Raw genomic sequence first — 17,714 nt, 5'->3', positions numbered from 1 at the left:
AAGGTTGGACGGGCAGGCCCATGAAGTTCATTAATTAGTTTTTTAATGGCCATAATAGGCCGTTGACAGTTCGGCGGCCTGCTGAACTGAAAATCTAAATGACGCGGGGTGACGTCAGGACACACGGCCCTGCTCGCCGACCGGAAAATGCTGCCCCAGATCCCTTATGATCTAATTGAATGGCAGAACAGGCTCAAAGGGCTGAATGGCCTCCTTTTGTTCTTACGTTTCTACATAAACGTTTCAGAAAGAAACGCTCCAGATAGCAAACTGGGGAAGCACATTTCAACAATGGTCCCTAACTGGCCCAAAATGCAGTGGGAATTAAGATTTAATAAATTATAGAGTTCTAATGGTAAATAAACTTGTCCTTGATTGTGATGGATGTTTGCGTTGTCTGGGTGCTGGGTTTCAAATACTTCCTTCAACTTTTGTCCTTTTGAAAAAGCTTTTGACTCTTACAAAAGAGACTTCCAAGGGCAGGCAGGTTGTGACTGTAAATGTTATGTGTGCTATGTGGGGGGTGGGGGGTGTGCAGGTGCTTTGATCCTGTTTAAACCAGGTTTGCTGCAAACTACTGCGTGGTTCAGGTGTACCAGGCAAGGGACAGTTTGCAAGGGACAGTGAGTGTGTGTGTGTGTGTGTGTGTGTGTGTGTGGTGAATGGCACAGGAATCTGGTAATGCCTCACGTCTGCAATGAGTGAGGCATGGAGACAAGAGAATGCTCCCACCCTGGGAGCAGAGGAAAGTATTCCTCTGCAGCAAAATGTTCAGAGACCTTGGCCCAAAACCAGGAAGAATGTGACAGGTAAGTAAGACCGAATAATCTTCCAGCTTTAGAATTCTGTCTGGCTGTGTCATCATGGAGCATTCTTACATCTTAATTGACGCATGTGGCATTGTCGAACTTGATATATGTTCAGACCAAAGAGAATCACCCTTATTTAGTGTATTTATGGTAATTTGTTACATACGGCAGGTCTTTAAAACATGACAAATCGGCTCGTTTACCAAGCACAGGGCACCACCGGTTGTCATTGCCAACAGAAAGTTCTAGTCTACTGTAAGAAGCAAATTCCCACCCCATAACGACGTCTTATTACATTTATAATTCCTAAATCGGTGCTAAGTTTGTCCTGTTGCCATTCTGATATACACAGAGGTACTGATGTCATGAATTTTATTGCGTAAATGCTTGAACAGTGATTGCTTCAGTTTCTTTGATTATTTTTACTGGCCAGCCAGGATAAAAACTTAGATTCCCAGTGATTTGGCATCCTTTGTGGTGTACAGCACTGCACTGCTTTTTTTAATGCTGGATAGCTATCAAAAGCAGATAAATTGTTGGGCTTGAGCCCAATTGTTCTTAATGTAATAAAACAGCCAAAGGAGACTTAAATTCATTGTATCAATGTTGCATAAAGACAAATAATCTTCATTATTACTGTCTTTTGTTCAATTCGAGTACGGTGAGCTCATTTTCACAATACTACGATGTTACAAGTATAACTAGAGTCATTTAAATTGAGTAACCATTTCACTGGGAAATAACACAAACCTCTGTGTTGGCATACTCTGAGAATTAATGTGGCCAACATTTCAGCACCTAAAAATGTGTTTAATTGATCGTCCTGATAATTCTTTCGAGTTATCAACAGTCACAGATTGCAACTCTTTTGAGTACAATCACAGTTCTTGGTTTCCGGGAGTGGGATATGAACCCACAACCTTCTGATTCAAAGGTGAGGGTGCTATGGACTGAGCCACAGGTGACACCTTGTCCTGATAGTGTGCAGCTAGCTCCATGCAATCTGTTAAGTGGTTATTAAATGCCGACTTTTATCAGATCATACAGGACTGGGCCAGCTCAGCAGGTGCAAAGCATTAACTGGTTTTCCTATCACAAACAGTGGGAATTTGATATTTGGTATAATTTCAAAGAATTTGGATTTTGGCAGCAGTTAAGGACCACATAGATTAATTGTGTGAAAAACAATGTTGTAAATTAATTTCCTCGTTCCACTTTTGCCAGTCCAGTAGTATCCAGAGAATCTCCTACAACAGCTTGAATTGCTGCCCCACACCATTACCTTGAGTCCCTCAAGCATCAATTATTGGCACCTTCTTATTTCCTACCAACATGCTGTACCCTGGCAACATCATTCGAAGATAGGATGTTAAGTTCCACGTGTATGTTGACAGTATCCAACTCTACTCGTCTCAGGTTGAATCAGACTGTCTTATTTGACCCTGAACCGAGATTCCGACCCTATATCTTCACCATCACAAAGACTGCCTACTTCCATCACCGTAACATTGCTCACCTCCACCGCTGTCTTTGTTTACCAGCTACTGAAACCATTCATCCATGCTTCTGAGTCAGCTATTTCAATGCTTTCCTGGCTGATTTATTAGCTTCCATCCTCCATAAACTTAGCATTATCCAAACTCTGCTGCCCATGGCCTAACCCATACCAAACTGCTGTTTGCTGTCCTACATAGACCGCCAGTATGCCCAAGCCTTGATATCAAAATTCTCATCTTCCTTTTCAAATTCCTCCATGGCCTCTTTCCCTCCCTAACTTTATGATCTTCTCCAGCCCTACAATCCTCTGTTCCTCCAATTCTGGCCTCTTACGTATTTTCATTCCCTTCACTCCACTGTTGGCAGCTATGCTGTATGCTATCTAGGTCCTAAACTCTGGAATTCCTTTCCTTAACCTCTCCACCACTCTCTCCTTTGTTAATACATTCCTTAAAACTCTCATCTTTGATCAAGCTTTTAGTTATCCATTCCAATGTCTCCTTCTTTGTGTGAAACGTTGCCTGCTAATGCTTCTGTGGAACATTATACGATGCTAATGATGCTATATTAATGCGTATTGTCATTGGTATGTAAATCCAGGCAATTGAAATATGTATGAGCCAGATTTGACTATAATTAGTGCAGAACTGTGTGAAGAGGCATTCTGCATAATAACCTGCTTCAGGGTGTTCCCACAGTTTTAAGGTATATAACATATGAACAAATGGAACAAGGTATTAAATGTACAGATATCTCCCATTGTTGTGGATGGAATACGTAACTAACTTGGCTGAGAAAGCCATTCCTTCTACCAGACTCCGTGTAATTTGCACTATTGTGAAATCTACCCAAATACATAACTGCCCAAGGGAGGTGAATGACCAGAATAAAACTTCCAAGCAAATAAAATGAAATTCCCCCGACCTCAAACTTAATTGAACAAAATCTCCAGGATAGGGATCTAACATTAGAACCTACGTTACTGAGCCATGACCAGTTACATTCCTCAGATAACATTTCCATGATTGCAGTAGCATGAGACCCACTAGGCGCCATGTGTGCAACATTGGCTATGTCTAAAACTTGTAATTCAGTTCTTCTTTTAAGGGCTGATAGACACTATGTCCATAATGCCTCTAGACTACCTGTCTAATCTCCAGTTTAATGTGAGGTTTGTAAATCTTGTACTCACGTACTTTTTATAGAAGGCTATGTGAGGGGAAAGTACAAAATTAGTGTGCCTCAAGCAAGATGTGGGATTGGGAGGAATTCCCATATATCTTAAAATAATGCCATTCCAATGCTAAGTTAATTAAGAAATCCTCATAGGATGCATGGAACATTTCTTTACAGGGCACAAGCTGTAAAGTGAAGGTGGGGAAAGAAAGTTGAAAGATAGTTTTGTGACTCTGCAAAGCTTGGTGGCTTTAATTGTGTAACATTTTGGAGCAATTTTTCCTCCTGCTCTTCTCTTAACAGCATTGATTAACATGCGATTCTGTGGCCATCCATCGACCGACCTCCTGTGACCCACCCAAGTAGCCATGTGTCATGTATGTTGCCAGATTATTAATGTTGGTCGAGTATTTACCCACATGAAGTGATGGATCTAACCCTAGCGATCTCCTCAGCCAATGTCGACATGCATTTAGTTTCCCTGTTAGAGATCTCTTAACAGATAAAGATACAGAATGGGAACCCTGGGTGACTCTTCCACTCCCCAACTCAAGGCAGAGAAGCCAATTATTGTGTTACAACAGCAGCATAGATTGGAATCTTCAAGTTTTTATAGTTCAGTTACTTACTGCTTTTGCCAACTGAACCGTAAGCAAAACACAATAACCTGGATTGTGTGGTGAGCAATGAACAATTGGAACTCACCATTCATTGCACTTTTATAAAATCTCCAATAATAATTAAAACCTGAAGGACTGAAACTCCACACTTGTAAAAAAACATTCAGTGCCAGAGAGGCTGCTCAGTAGCAATTAAGAATTATCACGTTGTTAGAAGTTCACCTAAACTTGAATGGACAAGCCATAAATTTCCTGGTGCTTAATAGGTATCCTGTGGGTATGTACAGGAACTTCATACGTTTTAACGCCGAAAGTACCAGTGAGGTGCTGGTGTATTTAAACTTGGAGCAGGGCAAATCTGTCAGCAACTTTCTAATTTCTGTGTTTAACTGCACGTGCAGATGCTGGACATTGTGCCTGATTTGAGCTGTAATAACAGTGAGCATTGATATTATTACCACAAAATTCAGGTCAATTATAAACTTAGCTGTCTCAATAATGACAGTCAAGCGGGCGTCCTTAATAAATACTTTTCATGCTTCATTTATTCTGTTCTGCAGGATGTTTGGGTTTTGTCAAGCGCCAGCTTTTCCGGGTAGGAGACGACTGGTATTTTCTCTTCATTCTTGGTGTGTTAATGGCTCTCATTAGTTTTGCACTGGACTTCACAGTGGTCAAGCTTCTCAAAGGTAAGCAAGGACAGAGATTTATACTATTTGTTTTGCTGTGTCTTCCTTTTCAGTAATACATCCTTCTATGTACCTTGTTCCTAGGAGGACAGCAAATTGTCCACAAGTTGGTCAGCAATGTGCTTTCATATAAGTTGAGACAGATAGTCATACCGCTTATGGTGGAATTTTCACCTGGCTGAGAATTAACAGAACATGGTACATGCAATATTCCTGGAGCTTGTTCTTGTGGTATAATGTAGTATGTTAGACTAACCCCACAAAGGGTTAACTCTAATAGCCTGTGATGTCATGGAAGGAAGTGACATATACTCATGTGATCTGAGAGAGCATAGGAGAAAGCAGCATGGAAAGAAGCTGGTGTACAGGAGTGTTCTCACAACTAAATATGTTACAATAAAGTTACAGTGTTTGCAGTTGGCAGTCTTCGGGAGTTGTTGAAACTCCAACCCAACAGCACAATAATAAATGTTTGCAAGCGGTAAAAAAATAGTGATAGAAAAATCTCTACCTGAGAGTTTTGAGAAAGTTGCAGGCCTAAATCAGGTTGAAGTGTGGCCAAAGTGGTACAATAGATTTGCTGGATTTCGCATTGTATTGGGTCTTGCAGTGAAGGCAGACTGGTTCAGTACACTTTTGTACCCAATGGGCGACTGTGTGGATGTCATTTTAGTTACCCTGGGGATTGGTGAGGGTAAAGCCACATATGCCGAAGTCATTGATGCGCTGGAGACATATTTCAACCTCCACAAGAGCACCATCGCGGAACTCGCAAAGGTCAATAAATATATCCAGAGACACAGGGGAAGCATTGATGCATTTATTAATGATTAATACTGATTAGCAGAAGATTGAGGGTACGGTAATCCGAAAGTATTAATGATTAATACTGATTAGCAGAAGATTGAGGGTACGGTAATCCGAAAGAGGAGCTAATTCACGACAGAATCATTGCTGGAGTAATGGGTGATGCATTATCAGGTAATTTGCAGTCCCAAGATGACTTGACTCTGGTGAAGATGATTCAATTCAGTAGACAGGCCGAGATCAGGGAGCAGAGCCAACCGATAGTCAGAGAAGAGTCAGATGGCCTGAATCCCAAAGTAACAGATACAGTTGAATTGGTCAGACATAAAGGGAAAATAGAGAGGAGAGATGCAAGGCATGAAAAGCAATTAATGGTGGCAGCTCAGACTAGCTGTTGCTGATGCAGAAGAGAAAGGCAGGGGCGAGGGAATTGTCCCACCAAAGACGCACAATGCCATTGGTGCAAAAAGACCTTCAGGCAGAGCCCTGTAGTGAAAAAAAATGGGCAGAATACTCAGAAAGAAAAAAAGTTTTAAAGGAGAGTCCATGAAGTTGAAGATTCACAAGACATTGAGATACCCTTCTGAGAGAGATTAAAGAAGGAAGTGGAAATTATTGGAGTGCAGAGATCCTGGTAGAAGGACATAGGAGACACTTTAAATTCGATATAGGAGCAGCAGTTTCAATTCTTTCAGATGCTGAGCCATAGTTAAACAACAGGGTTCTTCAGCCATCCTACAAAAAGCTACATTGTCCAGATGGAACAGAACACAGAACAGTAAGAAAGGACAGGAGAGCTTTGATAGCAAGTGAGCTAGAGTGAAAATCAGAGACCCAAGAGGCCACAAATCATTAAAAGTGAAAGAAGAACTGAAGCAGGTGATGCTGAACCATCTACTAGTTGAATTCTGTTCAACAGCATCCAGAGGACCAACAGCAGAATGAGAAGGCCTTAGTCCCTATAAACGAGAGGAGAGCAAAATATGGTAGACTAGACACCGTGCTTATCGGTGTGAGAGAAGGTGAGAATCTCAAAAAACCAGAGGAAGGAGAGAGAAAAGAGAATGAGAAGAGAACATGAAGAAAGAAAGAAAAAAATGATCTGCCTAAGAGCTGAAGAGGCTACACTTCCTACAAACTTCAAAACACGGAAATGTTCAGGATGGCTAGAAGATTGAAGCATTGAGTTTCTAGGAATGTCAGAGAACGTTGAAATCTGAACAGTGGCTTTGGGGAGATGTAGTATAATCAAGTATGTTAGACTAAGTCCCATAAAGGGTTAACTGTAATAGACTGTGGCGTTATAGAAGGAAATGACATATACTCATGTGATCTGAGAGACTCTAGGAGAAAGCAGCATGGAAAGAAGCTGGTGTAAGGGACAACTAAATATGTTACAATAAAATTAGAATGTTTGCAGCTTTGGGAGTTATTGAAACTCCAACCCAATAGCACAATAATAAAGTTCTGGCAGAAGAAAACTAACAACTCCAGAGAAGTGACTAATTACAAGATGGGCTGCTTGTTTGGCCTTTTTACAATATCACACAAATAAATATGATTACCAGGCGGTGGTCCTGTGATTGATCTCTGGGGGAAGTTACTCACCATAGCTGCCCTATTGTTGTTGATAACTGCCTTTTGTTTCGAATTTTTAGTTTGGCCTGTTTTTCCATGACTTTCTTGAAGGTAATGGGCAGGATTTCCTACAGCAGTCACATCCCTTTATAGCAGTGTTGCCCAATAGAAATTATGGACTAGCCACAGGTTAGCAGTAGTGACTCAGCTTTAGTTATATGCTCTAGTTCCATTAGAAAATACTTTACATAGCTTTACTAAATGAACATCTACCATTATTCAGCGTGAAAGTTTGCAGCCCCTTTCGCCAAAGTTGGGAAATTCTGGCGTACATTTACCTGACACGGCACGTCTTACTGCAACTCCTGGGAGCAAAATATCATCTGGAGAGTCACTCCTCCTCTCTGGTGATTGCTGTTAGTTCTAGGATTTTCTGCAGGAGATGATGATGGACATTGAATACCCCTGCCCGAAAATTCAAAATGGACGGCCAGGATGGTGTGATTGTTGTATGCGGCATTGCCCATCATTACCATAGTAATGTTGGACCCAAGAAATGTCAGGATGTTAACTGGTGTCCAGTACCACTAAGGGTTGGCAGAAAGCCCTTTAAAATGTTAATATCCCTGAAGAATCTGGAGAAATTTTAACTTTCAGTACAAATATTAGATACCTGTGGTCTTCTGGCCTCGTTCTCTTTTCATTCATAGGATTTGAATGTCGCTGGCAAGGCCATCATTTATAGCCCATCCCTAATTGCCCTTGAGAAGGTGGTGGTGAGCCGCCTTCTTGAACCACTGCAGTTCATGTGGTGTAGGTACACCCACAGTGCTGTTAGGGAGGGAGTTCTGAGATTTTGACCCAGCGACAGTGAAGGAACAGCGAGCGATACATTTCCAAGTCAGGACGGTGTGTGGTTAGGAGGGGAACTTGCACTTGGTGGCGTTCCCAAGTGTCTGCTGCAAATGCCTGAAGCCTGCAGCAAGCATTTTTCTCCCCAGCCTCCAACACAAGCCAGAATCCTGCTGGAAGCTCACCAGAAATATATAAAATAGGAGAAGGTCAGGATACTTGCAAAGGGTTCATTCTTCAGGCACTCAGGCATTCTGCCATATTTATAGTCGCCTTAGAGGAAAATTCCAGACTCTCACCCTTTTGCAGCACTGACACCTCCTCCAGACCGGCAATCTTCATGTGAACCAAGTTATTAGACTGCAGAAGGCATCATATCCAAGCTCACTGTCCACCACAAAAACATGGACCCTTTCCAGCAGCACTCACTGGATGGTGATCATGGCTGGCTGGGCTTCTCTTCCTTCTCTACACCAGGGCACTGAGGCCAATTGTACATCTCCAACTGCTGACCCCTCCTTGAGATGAGTTAACAGCACAGAGTGGGGCATTTCACATCTGTATAGATGTGTCTTTATCCACCATGAAGCTGTTTCTACTATTATCAATTAACAACTAAGTATAAAAGCAAGGCATGCCCATAATAAGCCCTTACAGAAAATAGAATGGAGACAGATCACCTGACTGCTAGGGGCAGTGACAAATTCAATTTGCAAATGTGCTTAAATTACTTTGTTAGCCTACATGCTAATATTGTTTCCACTGTCTGTATCAACAAATGACGAATACAATTTTACCCTGTGTGTTGACGATTCCTGCATCCATGTCAAAATTGGAGAATGTCCAGGCAATCAGGAATTTTACATTTTAAAATCCACTTCTCAAGTTGTTTTTGATAGAGTAAAATCAAATGATATAGTTGCATTGATTATCATGAGTGCATGTGTTTAGTAAATAATTAAATCTATGTTTCACTCTCCTACTTCCTGCCCTTGTCCTACCTTTGCAACTCTTTACATTAGTTACTGTCTGGTATTTCCTTAAGTGACTGAGTGCTGCAGCAGTCTGCAATTTTCAACCAGATGACATACTCAGTGAGTTTTAACAGATTCAATTAGACTGTGAGGCTAATTAGAACTAGCACAAGGAGAGCTGAGCAAGTAGTAATTTCCTCAAATTATTAGTTTAAAACCAGACAATTGTCATTTGTTGATACAGACAGTGGAAACGATATTAGCATGTAGGCAAGGTAGTTTGAGCACATTTGTAAATTGAATTTGACCATGACACAGAAGCAGCCTGTTTTTTCATTACTGAGTTATGGATTTGGAGTTGCTCATGCTTTGTATCTCTCTGCAGCTCACCGATGGCTCTACGAGCAGTTAGGGGACAGCAATCTTCTGCAGTACATTTCTTGGACTGTGTACCCTATCGCAATGACCACATTCTCCACTGGCTTCTCTCAGTGTGTGTCACCACAGTCAGGAGGTAAGCCTGCCACCACCAGTGTATTTATAGACCAAACAGTATTTGTATCATCTATTTCCCATCACTGCTGTGAACATGCCACAAAAATACAGCTGCCAATCCCCTCTTCTGGGAAGAAAGTTCCCATGTCAAGATGAACTGAAATGCAGAGTTAGATACTCCGCAGTCCATCCATAAATTCCAGTAGTAGATTTGGAGTTTCAAACTAGAGATAAAGTTAGTGTAGTAAAGATGTCATTAGCAAAAGTCTCCTAAGAGCTGAGCTAAATTAATTGTCCCTTCATTCCCAGCCAACAGCTGTGATTAATGAGAGTGCAGTTAATTGAGCTAAAGTACTGTAGTACTGATTCTTTGACCCCTGCTACCTTTGAGCATACATCCCATCAGAAGCACAGATTGTTGAATTTACTCTCCCGTGGCCAACTTTTGTCTAATGCAATACTCATTAAGCCATACATGTGCGGCTGAGTGCAGCTCCAACAGCATTCAAGAAGCTGGACACCATCCAGGACAAAGCAGCCTGCTTGGTTGGCACCCCATCCACCACTTCCAACATCCAGTCCTTCCACTACCAACGCACAGTGGCAGAGCAGTGTGTACCATCTTCAAGATGCACTGCCACAACACACCAAGGCTCCTTTGACAGCACTTTCCAAACTCACAGCGTCCACCACTTAGAAGGACAAGGGCAGCAGATGAATAGGAATGCCACTGCCTACAAGTTCCCCTCCAAGTCACACACCATCTTGATTTGGAACTATATCGCCGTTCCTTCACTGTCGCTGGGTCAAAATCCCAGAGCTCCTTGCCTAACCGCACTGTAGGTGTTCCTGCACCACATGGACTGCAGCGGTTTAAGAAGGTGGCTCAGCACCACCTTCTCAAGGACAATTAGGGACGGGCAATCAAAATGCGGGCCCAGCCAGTGATGCCCGCATCCCGTAAAAGAATTTTTAAAAAATGGACCAGTAATGTCACAGACCTGAAATGTTGTCTCTGCTTCCCTCCACAGATGCTGCCATGGCCTGCTGAGTATTTCCAGCATTTTCTGTTTTTATTTTGGACCAGTAAGGTCCCAGGTCCAATTCTCAGTCTGATTTGTGCTGATCTCAGCTGGGACCAGCGGTTGGCTAGTGACCATTGCCTGTACAATAATGTCAGTGGAATACAGTGGTGTGCCATATGCATGCTGATGACTCCCAGCTCTGCCTCTCCACCACTTCTCTCAACTTCACAACCACCTCCACATTGTCTGACTACCTCTTCAACATCAAGTCAAGGATGAATCTCAACTTCCTCTAATTGGACACCAGGAAAGCCAGACATCATTTTCAAACTCTGCCACAACCTCCATCCTCTTGCCACTGGCTGCGTCCTTCTCTATCGCCACTTGCTCAGATTGAACTGAACTATTTACAACCTCAGCATTTTGTTTGTCCCTGAACTGCGTTTTAAACCTCATATCCTTTCCATTCCTAAGACTGCATATTTCCACCTTTGCGATGACGTTTGCATCTGCATATTAACCATGCTTTTGTCACCTCTATGATCAGTTACTCTAATGCCCTCCTCCGTGTCCCCCAATGCTCCATTGACTCCAACTAGTTCAAAATGCATTGAGTCTCGCTTATCTGTCATCTGTGTCCTCGCTGACCCAACTTTCACTCAAGGCTGCCAATGTATTAGATTTAAATTCATGTCCTCATCTTCAGGTCCTTGCTTTACCTTTATCTTTCCAGCTTTATGTCCATTCTCACACCCTTTGATCTTCTAACTTAGGCCTTTTATGCATTCCTCTCCTCCCTTCACCACACTAACTTGAACCTACACTCTCTCCCTAAGCCCTCTGCCTCTCCCCTTCTCTCTCTCCCTTAAAAAAGATTTTAAAAACTCACTGTTTTGACCAAACTTTCAGTCACCTGTGCTCAACATCTCTTTACTTTCTTACTATTTGTTTCCCTTCCCCCCCCCACCCCTGAAAGTTAACTTGGGACATTTTCTACATTGAAGGAACTGCATACATGCAAGTTGTTGTTGTAGTAGTAGGGTCCCAGTTTGAAGGCTCACACAAACAGGATGGACATGAGTCCGCATCTTCAAAAGAGGGTGAGAGAAAGCTAGGCAAAAGCCATGTTAATAGCAAGATTTGTAAATAAGATGTTACATTTGAGATGATACTGCAATCCAACTTTCCCAGAGGGATTGTTACTGACAGGTAATGGATCTCTTGAAATCTTGGACATGCAGCTGCGATTCTCTGACAGTTATAGCTACTGGACAAAAACTGATGGGCTGAGTGACTGTGACTTCCCAATTTGAACTTGTTGCGAGCAATTGTGGGCACCTGTTGTGTCGTTGGAGGCATTCACCAGTTGAGAGGAGGAGCACAGTCAACCGATTGGGACTTTGGGCAGGGAGTCAGGGCTGGGTAGGAAATTGGGAGATGGCGAGTGTAGTCCGGCAGCTGCCCCCAGCTTTAATATACAACCAGGAGGAGTACTCCAAAAAGAATGAGGAACAGCATATTGAAGTCGGGCCAGCACTGACTTCTTCTGGCTGCCAGGGAAAGGAGTGCAATCCAATATGGCAGCCAGACTGTTGCAGGTTTGATGGCCAGTCAGCCTTGAGTTATTTAATCTCAGCCTTATTAACTTCAGCATCTTTGCTGCTGAATCAGGGATAGAAAAAATATCAGCCAGGGTTCCTGCTTCTGAACACCATCCGGTGACCTCTGTTGTTGGCGCATAGATTGGTTGAAGTCAAGATTGTATTTAACTGTGATGTGCTCAACCAATTGCCTGGCAACGATGAATGACAACACTGAATAGACAAGAATTGTTTGAAAAACGTATTTTCTTTGCATGCTGTCAGTCGGTGTGTTTTGTTACCAGTGTGGGGTTAATTACTGCCATCAGAATTACAATATTGATTTGCATAATTCAATGCATTGATTATCCTTACTTGTTATAATGTTTGACACACTGTCAACCTTTCCAACGTGACTGGGTTTCTAAGTGCAGTGAAGTGTGGATGGAGTGCCCCCAACAGGCTTTACACATCACTGCAGCAAGTTAGTTGTATAGCCCGGAACCACTGAGCAGAATTAAACATTTAAATTAAATATCAGTTTATAATGGTAGAAAATAACAAAAAAAACTTGCATACAACTTATATAGTGCCTTTCATGACTTCAGGATGTCTCACAGCCAATGAAGTACTGTTAAAGTGTTGTTGCTGGTGTAATGTAGAGAAACAAAAAGTAAACATTTCATTGTCTTCCCTTTTGGATTTCTAATGGGACTGAAGGTGAGGTGCAGTGGTGCTGGATTAAATGAATTTGTTGAAACTTCCATGTAATTCTGTGTAAAATGAGAATAACGATCTCTATCAATTCAATTTGAACCAGTTGCCCTCAAGCACTTTACTCAAGTAGTCAATCTACAAGCAGGAGCAGTAGGCTCAATATCAGCAGCATATTCTACTGCAGGGACCATCACAGCTGCTTGATCCTGTCCTTAGCGCCTTTCACACAATTACAATTTCAGTAACAGAAATCCTGGTCATTCAGCTGTGGTAGGCCCCAAGCTCTGGAATGACCCCTCCAAACATCTTCACATCTCCAGCTCACTCTCCTTTTTTAAGACACTCCTTAAAACATAACTTTTTCACCAATTGTTTGTTCATTTTTAACAAGTGATCCCAGTTCTAAGTTTGCAACCTCCTTTACTGTGATCCCTAGTGTCTGCTGAGTTGGCTGAACTCAGCTGAAGAAGGGGTTGAAGCACAACAATGAGCCTCAGTAACTGGATTACAGAGGGGAAATCGATAACAACAGTTTGCATTTACATAGCACGTTTAAGGTAGTAAAGAGTGTTAAAGTCACTGTTCACACATTGAGTAAAGGATGAATCTGGAGCCAGTCTCACTTTAACACAGGTTTATTCACAAAAGCACAGACTCCTTCTCCCTTCAATCTGTGTAAGCCAGTTTTTATATACTTAAGGATAATTCCATAATCTTTCCCCAATGAGGAATCGGGCTAGACAACCCCACAACGAGTGTGGAGACTGCCAGTTGCGGAAGGCCTGCCACAGTGCTCTGGCATTGTGTCAAAGTTTTTAAAAAAAAATTAAAGCTAAAAATACAGCTCTCCAGCCCTCACCCCTTCACCCCCCCCCACCCCGCCCCCACACACTCCCCATGCCCCATCCATGCACCTCATGCCCCCTACCCACTCCCCATGGCCCCTCATATCTTCAATGCCAACTTATGCCCTCTACTTACCATGATAACCTCCTATGCCCCTCTGCCCACCCTCATAACCCCTCATACCCTCCAATGCCAAACTTTGGCCCTCTACCCACCTCCATAGTCTTTTATGGTCCCTATGTTAACTTTGTGCCAACCTATGCCCCCCCACCCACAACCCTTTTCCTTTACACCTACCATGTCAACTAACCCAGTATCCACCATGCACAGACCTCAGGAGCCATGTTGAGATTAATTAAAATAAAGTTCTAGGTGTCTATTGCAGACTTAATTTTTTAAAAAAACTTTCATTCATTAAATACCCATTCACTACATTTACATTCCTTCAACCACATAATCCTTTATAAGAACAAACATTTCACTCAAATGCTTAATCCCATATAGAAACAAGCATTGGAATTCATACTCCCAATTCAAAGAGTTGATAATCACTTGGAGCGGTCAAACTGTGATAATGGAAGGTTGTTAAATTAGTCATGCAGCACAAATCCAGTAATAATAACCTTCAAGATTATGTCAACAATATTTTTTTAACACTCCACAATGTCTTTTTAAAGATATAAATGGCAGGACTTCTGTATTTCAGCCTCTTCCACCATTTTCGCAACAATGGAGAAGCTCTCTGTCATTGCAAAAATTCAGGCCAATATTGAGCCAAAGAATAAGTCATTATGAGAGGTGACCATACACTTGGTCAAAAAGATAAGTTTTAATGAGTGTCTTAAAGTAAGGAGAGTCAGGTGAAGTGCCAAAGACATTTCGAGAGCTAATTTTGTTGCTGGTGTCAGCCATGGTTCTGTTGGTATCACTGTTGTCTCAGAACCAGAAGATTGTGGGTTCAAGTCCTACTCCAGGACTTGAGTTCAAAAGTCAAGCTGACACTCCAGTGTAGTACTGAGGGAATGCTGCTACTGTTGGAGATGCTGTGTTTTGGATGAGATATTAAACAGAGGCCCTGTCCACCCCTTCAGGTGGGCACTATTCTGTAAAAGAGCAGAGGATTTATCCCTGGCATCCTAGTCAATATTTATCTGGCAATCAGCATCACAAAAACAAATTATCTAGTTGTTATCACTTTATTGTTTTTGGGAGATTGCTGTGCGTAAATTGGCTATTGCATTTCCTACATTACAACAGTGATCACACTTCAAAAATACTTTGTTGGCTGTAAAACACTTTGGGATGTCCTGAGGTCATGAAAGATGCAATATAAATGTCGGTTGTTCTTTCTCTTTATATGTGGCAGCTTACCCCATGATTCCAAGAGGCAGCTTATAGATGAGGGACAGGAGGGGACCACAGACATGCGGCAAGATGCCACATGTATGCATGTTGTTGTTGGATCAAGGATTGAATGTAAGATAGAAATAAAATTCACTGAATAGTCAGACATTAAATAGAATGATTCAATCAAATAATCAGAGCATTGATATATCCCTGTGATCCAGAACAGGCATCATGAGGAACGATTTAATCACTGGTGGTTTGAGCATCAGACTGTATAGTAGAAGGCAATTTTTTTTTTAGATCCTTGGGGGTTTCCAGAGGCAGAAATGGAAGGGAACCGATTGCTCGAGATGCACTGACTGCAATCAGACAGGTAAGAGTGGCACAAAGCAAGGGCAGTCACACTGACAAAACAGAGGAGAGTTATCAGAGGAAGATGGATTGGTCAATCATGAAGAAGGCTATAGGTGTGTTAAGGAAGATTAATGTACCATGCTCACAGGCACAGAGAACATCATTTGCAACTTTGGTTAGGACCATTTCAGTGCTGTGGCAAGGGTGGAAACCTGATTAAAGAGATTCAGATGGTATAAAATGGAGTAAAATTCAAGGAGAGAGAGTACAACAACAACCTATATTTATATAGCTCCTTTATCATAATAAAAGGTCCCAAGGCACTTTACAGGAACATTTTGAAACAAAATATAACACTGAGCCACATAAGGATGACCAAAAGCTTGGTCAAAGAGATCGATTTTAAGGAGTGTCCTAAAGATGGAAAGGGAGGCAGAGAGGTGTAGGGAGGGAATTCCGGAGCATAGGGTCTAGGCAGCTGAAGGCATGGCCACCAATGGTGGAGTGAGTAAATTGGTATCAGAGTGAAAGGTGAAAGATTAGGACAAACTTTCTTGAATTATTTAGGGTTCAGTATAAATATTTCTGATATTTCTGATTTTTTTATCTGTGCCAGGACTTTCTGTTCTGTTGCTCCTCTTTGTAATATTTCAGAGATTGATCCAAATGGACTTGCCCCTTTTCATCCAGGTTCAGGCATTCCAGAACTGAAGACTATTCTGACTGGAGTACTTCTGGAGGAGTATCTGACTATGAAAAACTTCGGAGCAAAGGTTGTAGGTTTGACATGTTCCCTGGCAGCAGGAAGCACAATATTTTTGGGAAAAGTGGTGAGTTAAAGACTTAAACATATAATATGAAAAAAGATGGAAGGAGTGTAGCGGTAGAGAGAGATGGGGATAGTGCAAATGCTGCAGAGCTGGGAGAACAAGAGGGAAGAAAAGAGAACTGAACAACAACAGCAGCTTATATTTATATAGCGCCTTTAACATAATGACATTTCCCAAGACGCTTCACAGGGGCTATTATAAAACAAAGTATGACACCGAGCCAAATAAGGCGATATTAGATCAGATGAATCAAATCTTGGTCAAAGGGAGGCAAGAAAATGGTGGAGGGATAGAGAATTGAGGAAGAACTAGAGAGGTGTGAGGAAAAAGAGAGTATGTGTTGGAGGGATAGAGAATCAAGAAGGGAGAGCAAATATTGAAAGGATGATGAAACGGATCGGGGGGGTGGGAGTCGTGGGGTTGGGAGGGGGGTGGTGCAGGGAAAGAACTCCAGAAGACCTGGTGATGCTCACCATTAACACTTAGAGCTTTGGCATAGGGACAAGTATAAGTCCTTGAGTGAAGGACAATATCTAATGGAAAACATGGTCCCTTGGGTGAGGTACCTGAGGGCCACACCCCTCTGTGAAACTGTACCCTCGCGAGGGAACCAGTGACTTCCGGAGAGGACAGAAGTGTGAAAAGTTGAGGAAAACAGAGACGATTGAATGAGGAAGGAAAAGTTTATTAAATAACTTTTCTTGCCTGAACCCCAGGGTCCCTTTGTTCACATCTCCAGCATGATTGCCACCTATTTGGGAAGAATTCGAACTACAGTCACCAGGGATTATGAGGTAAGGAGGGACATTGAAGCGAAATTTGTAAATCATTAAACCAAATCATGTGATTGATGCTCTGAGCTTGTATGTGGACAAGGTGGGGAAACCTGACCTCTTTCGTTAGATAAATTGTACAAGAAGGACTCAAAATGTTAACCCTATTTCTCTCTTCACAGATGCTGCCAGGCCTGCTGAGTTTTTCCAGCATTTTCTATTTTTGTTTCAGATTTCCAGCATCCAGAGTATTTTGTTTTTATGTGAGAACCATGTCTGTACGTCAATGTTTCTGAGCTATATAAATCAGGAAGCTTTGATCTCTTTCTGTTAGTTGATCTCCCTGGCGTGGTGATTTAAAAAAAAAATTCATTGGGATGTGGGCTTTGCTGGCTAGGCATTTATTACCCATCCCTAAATGCCCTTGTTTAGAGGGCAGTTAAGAGTCAACCACATGGCTGTGGGTCTGGAGCCACATGTAGGCCAGACCAGGTAAGGATGGCAGATTTCCTTCCATAAAGGACATTAGTGAACCAGATGGGTTTTTACAACAACCAACAATGGTCATGGTCATCATTAGACTTTTTATTCCAGATTTTTACTGAATTCAAATTCCACCATCTGCCTTGGCAGGATTCAAATGCGGGTCACCAGAGTGTTACACTGAGTCTCTGGATTATTAGTCTAGCGACAATACCACTACGCCATCACCTCCCCAAGATAGAGCTAATATAATTGGTCTCAG

General features: G+C 42.1%; 1 protein-coding gene across 1 annotated transcript in view; it reads left to right on the top strand.

The window, feature by feature from the left end:
• The first annotated feature begins 697 nt into the window (after positions 1–697).
• The window catches only part of clcnk (chloride channel K), a 56,144-nt gene continuing 39,127 nt past the window's right edge, over positions 698–17,714 (top strand). Inside the window, exons 1-5 of the mRNA XM_078558099.1 lie at positions 698–809; positions 4,663–4,791; positions 9,388–9,516; positions 16,057–16,196; positions 16,913–16,990. Of these exons, the coding sequence (XP_078414225.1) occupies positions 698–809; positions 4,663–4,791; positions 9,388–9,516; positions 16,057–16,196; positions 16,913–16,990 (588 nt within the window). The remainder of the gene's footprint in view (positions 810–4,662; positions 4,792–9,387; positions 9,517–16,056; positions 16,197–16,912; positions 16,991–17,714) is intronic.

The sequence above is a fragment of the Cetorhinus maximus genome, chromosome 15 (assembly GCF_964194155.1).
Source record: "Cetorhinus maximus chromosome 15, sCetMax3.hap1.1, whole genome shotgun sequence".
NCBI classification, from domain to species: domain Eukaryota; kingdom Metazoa; phylum Chordata; class Chondrichthyes; order Lamniformes; family Cetorhinidae; genus Cetorhinus; species Cetorhinus maximus.
This window is presented reverse-complemented; position numbering and strand designations above follow the sequence as displayed.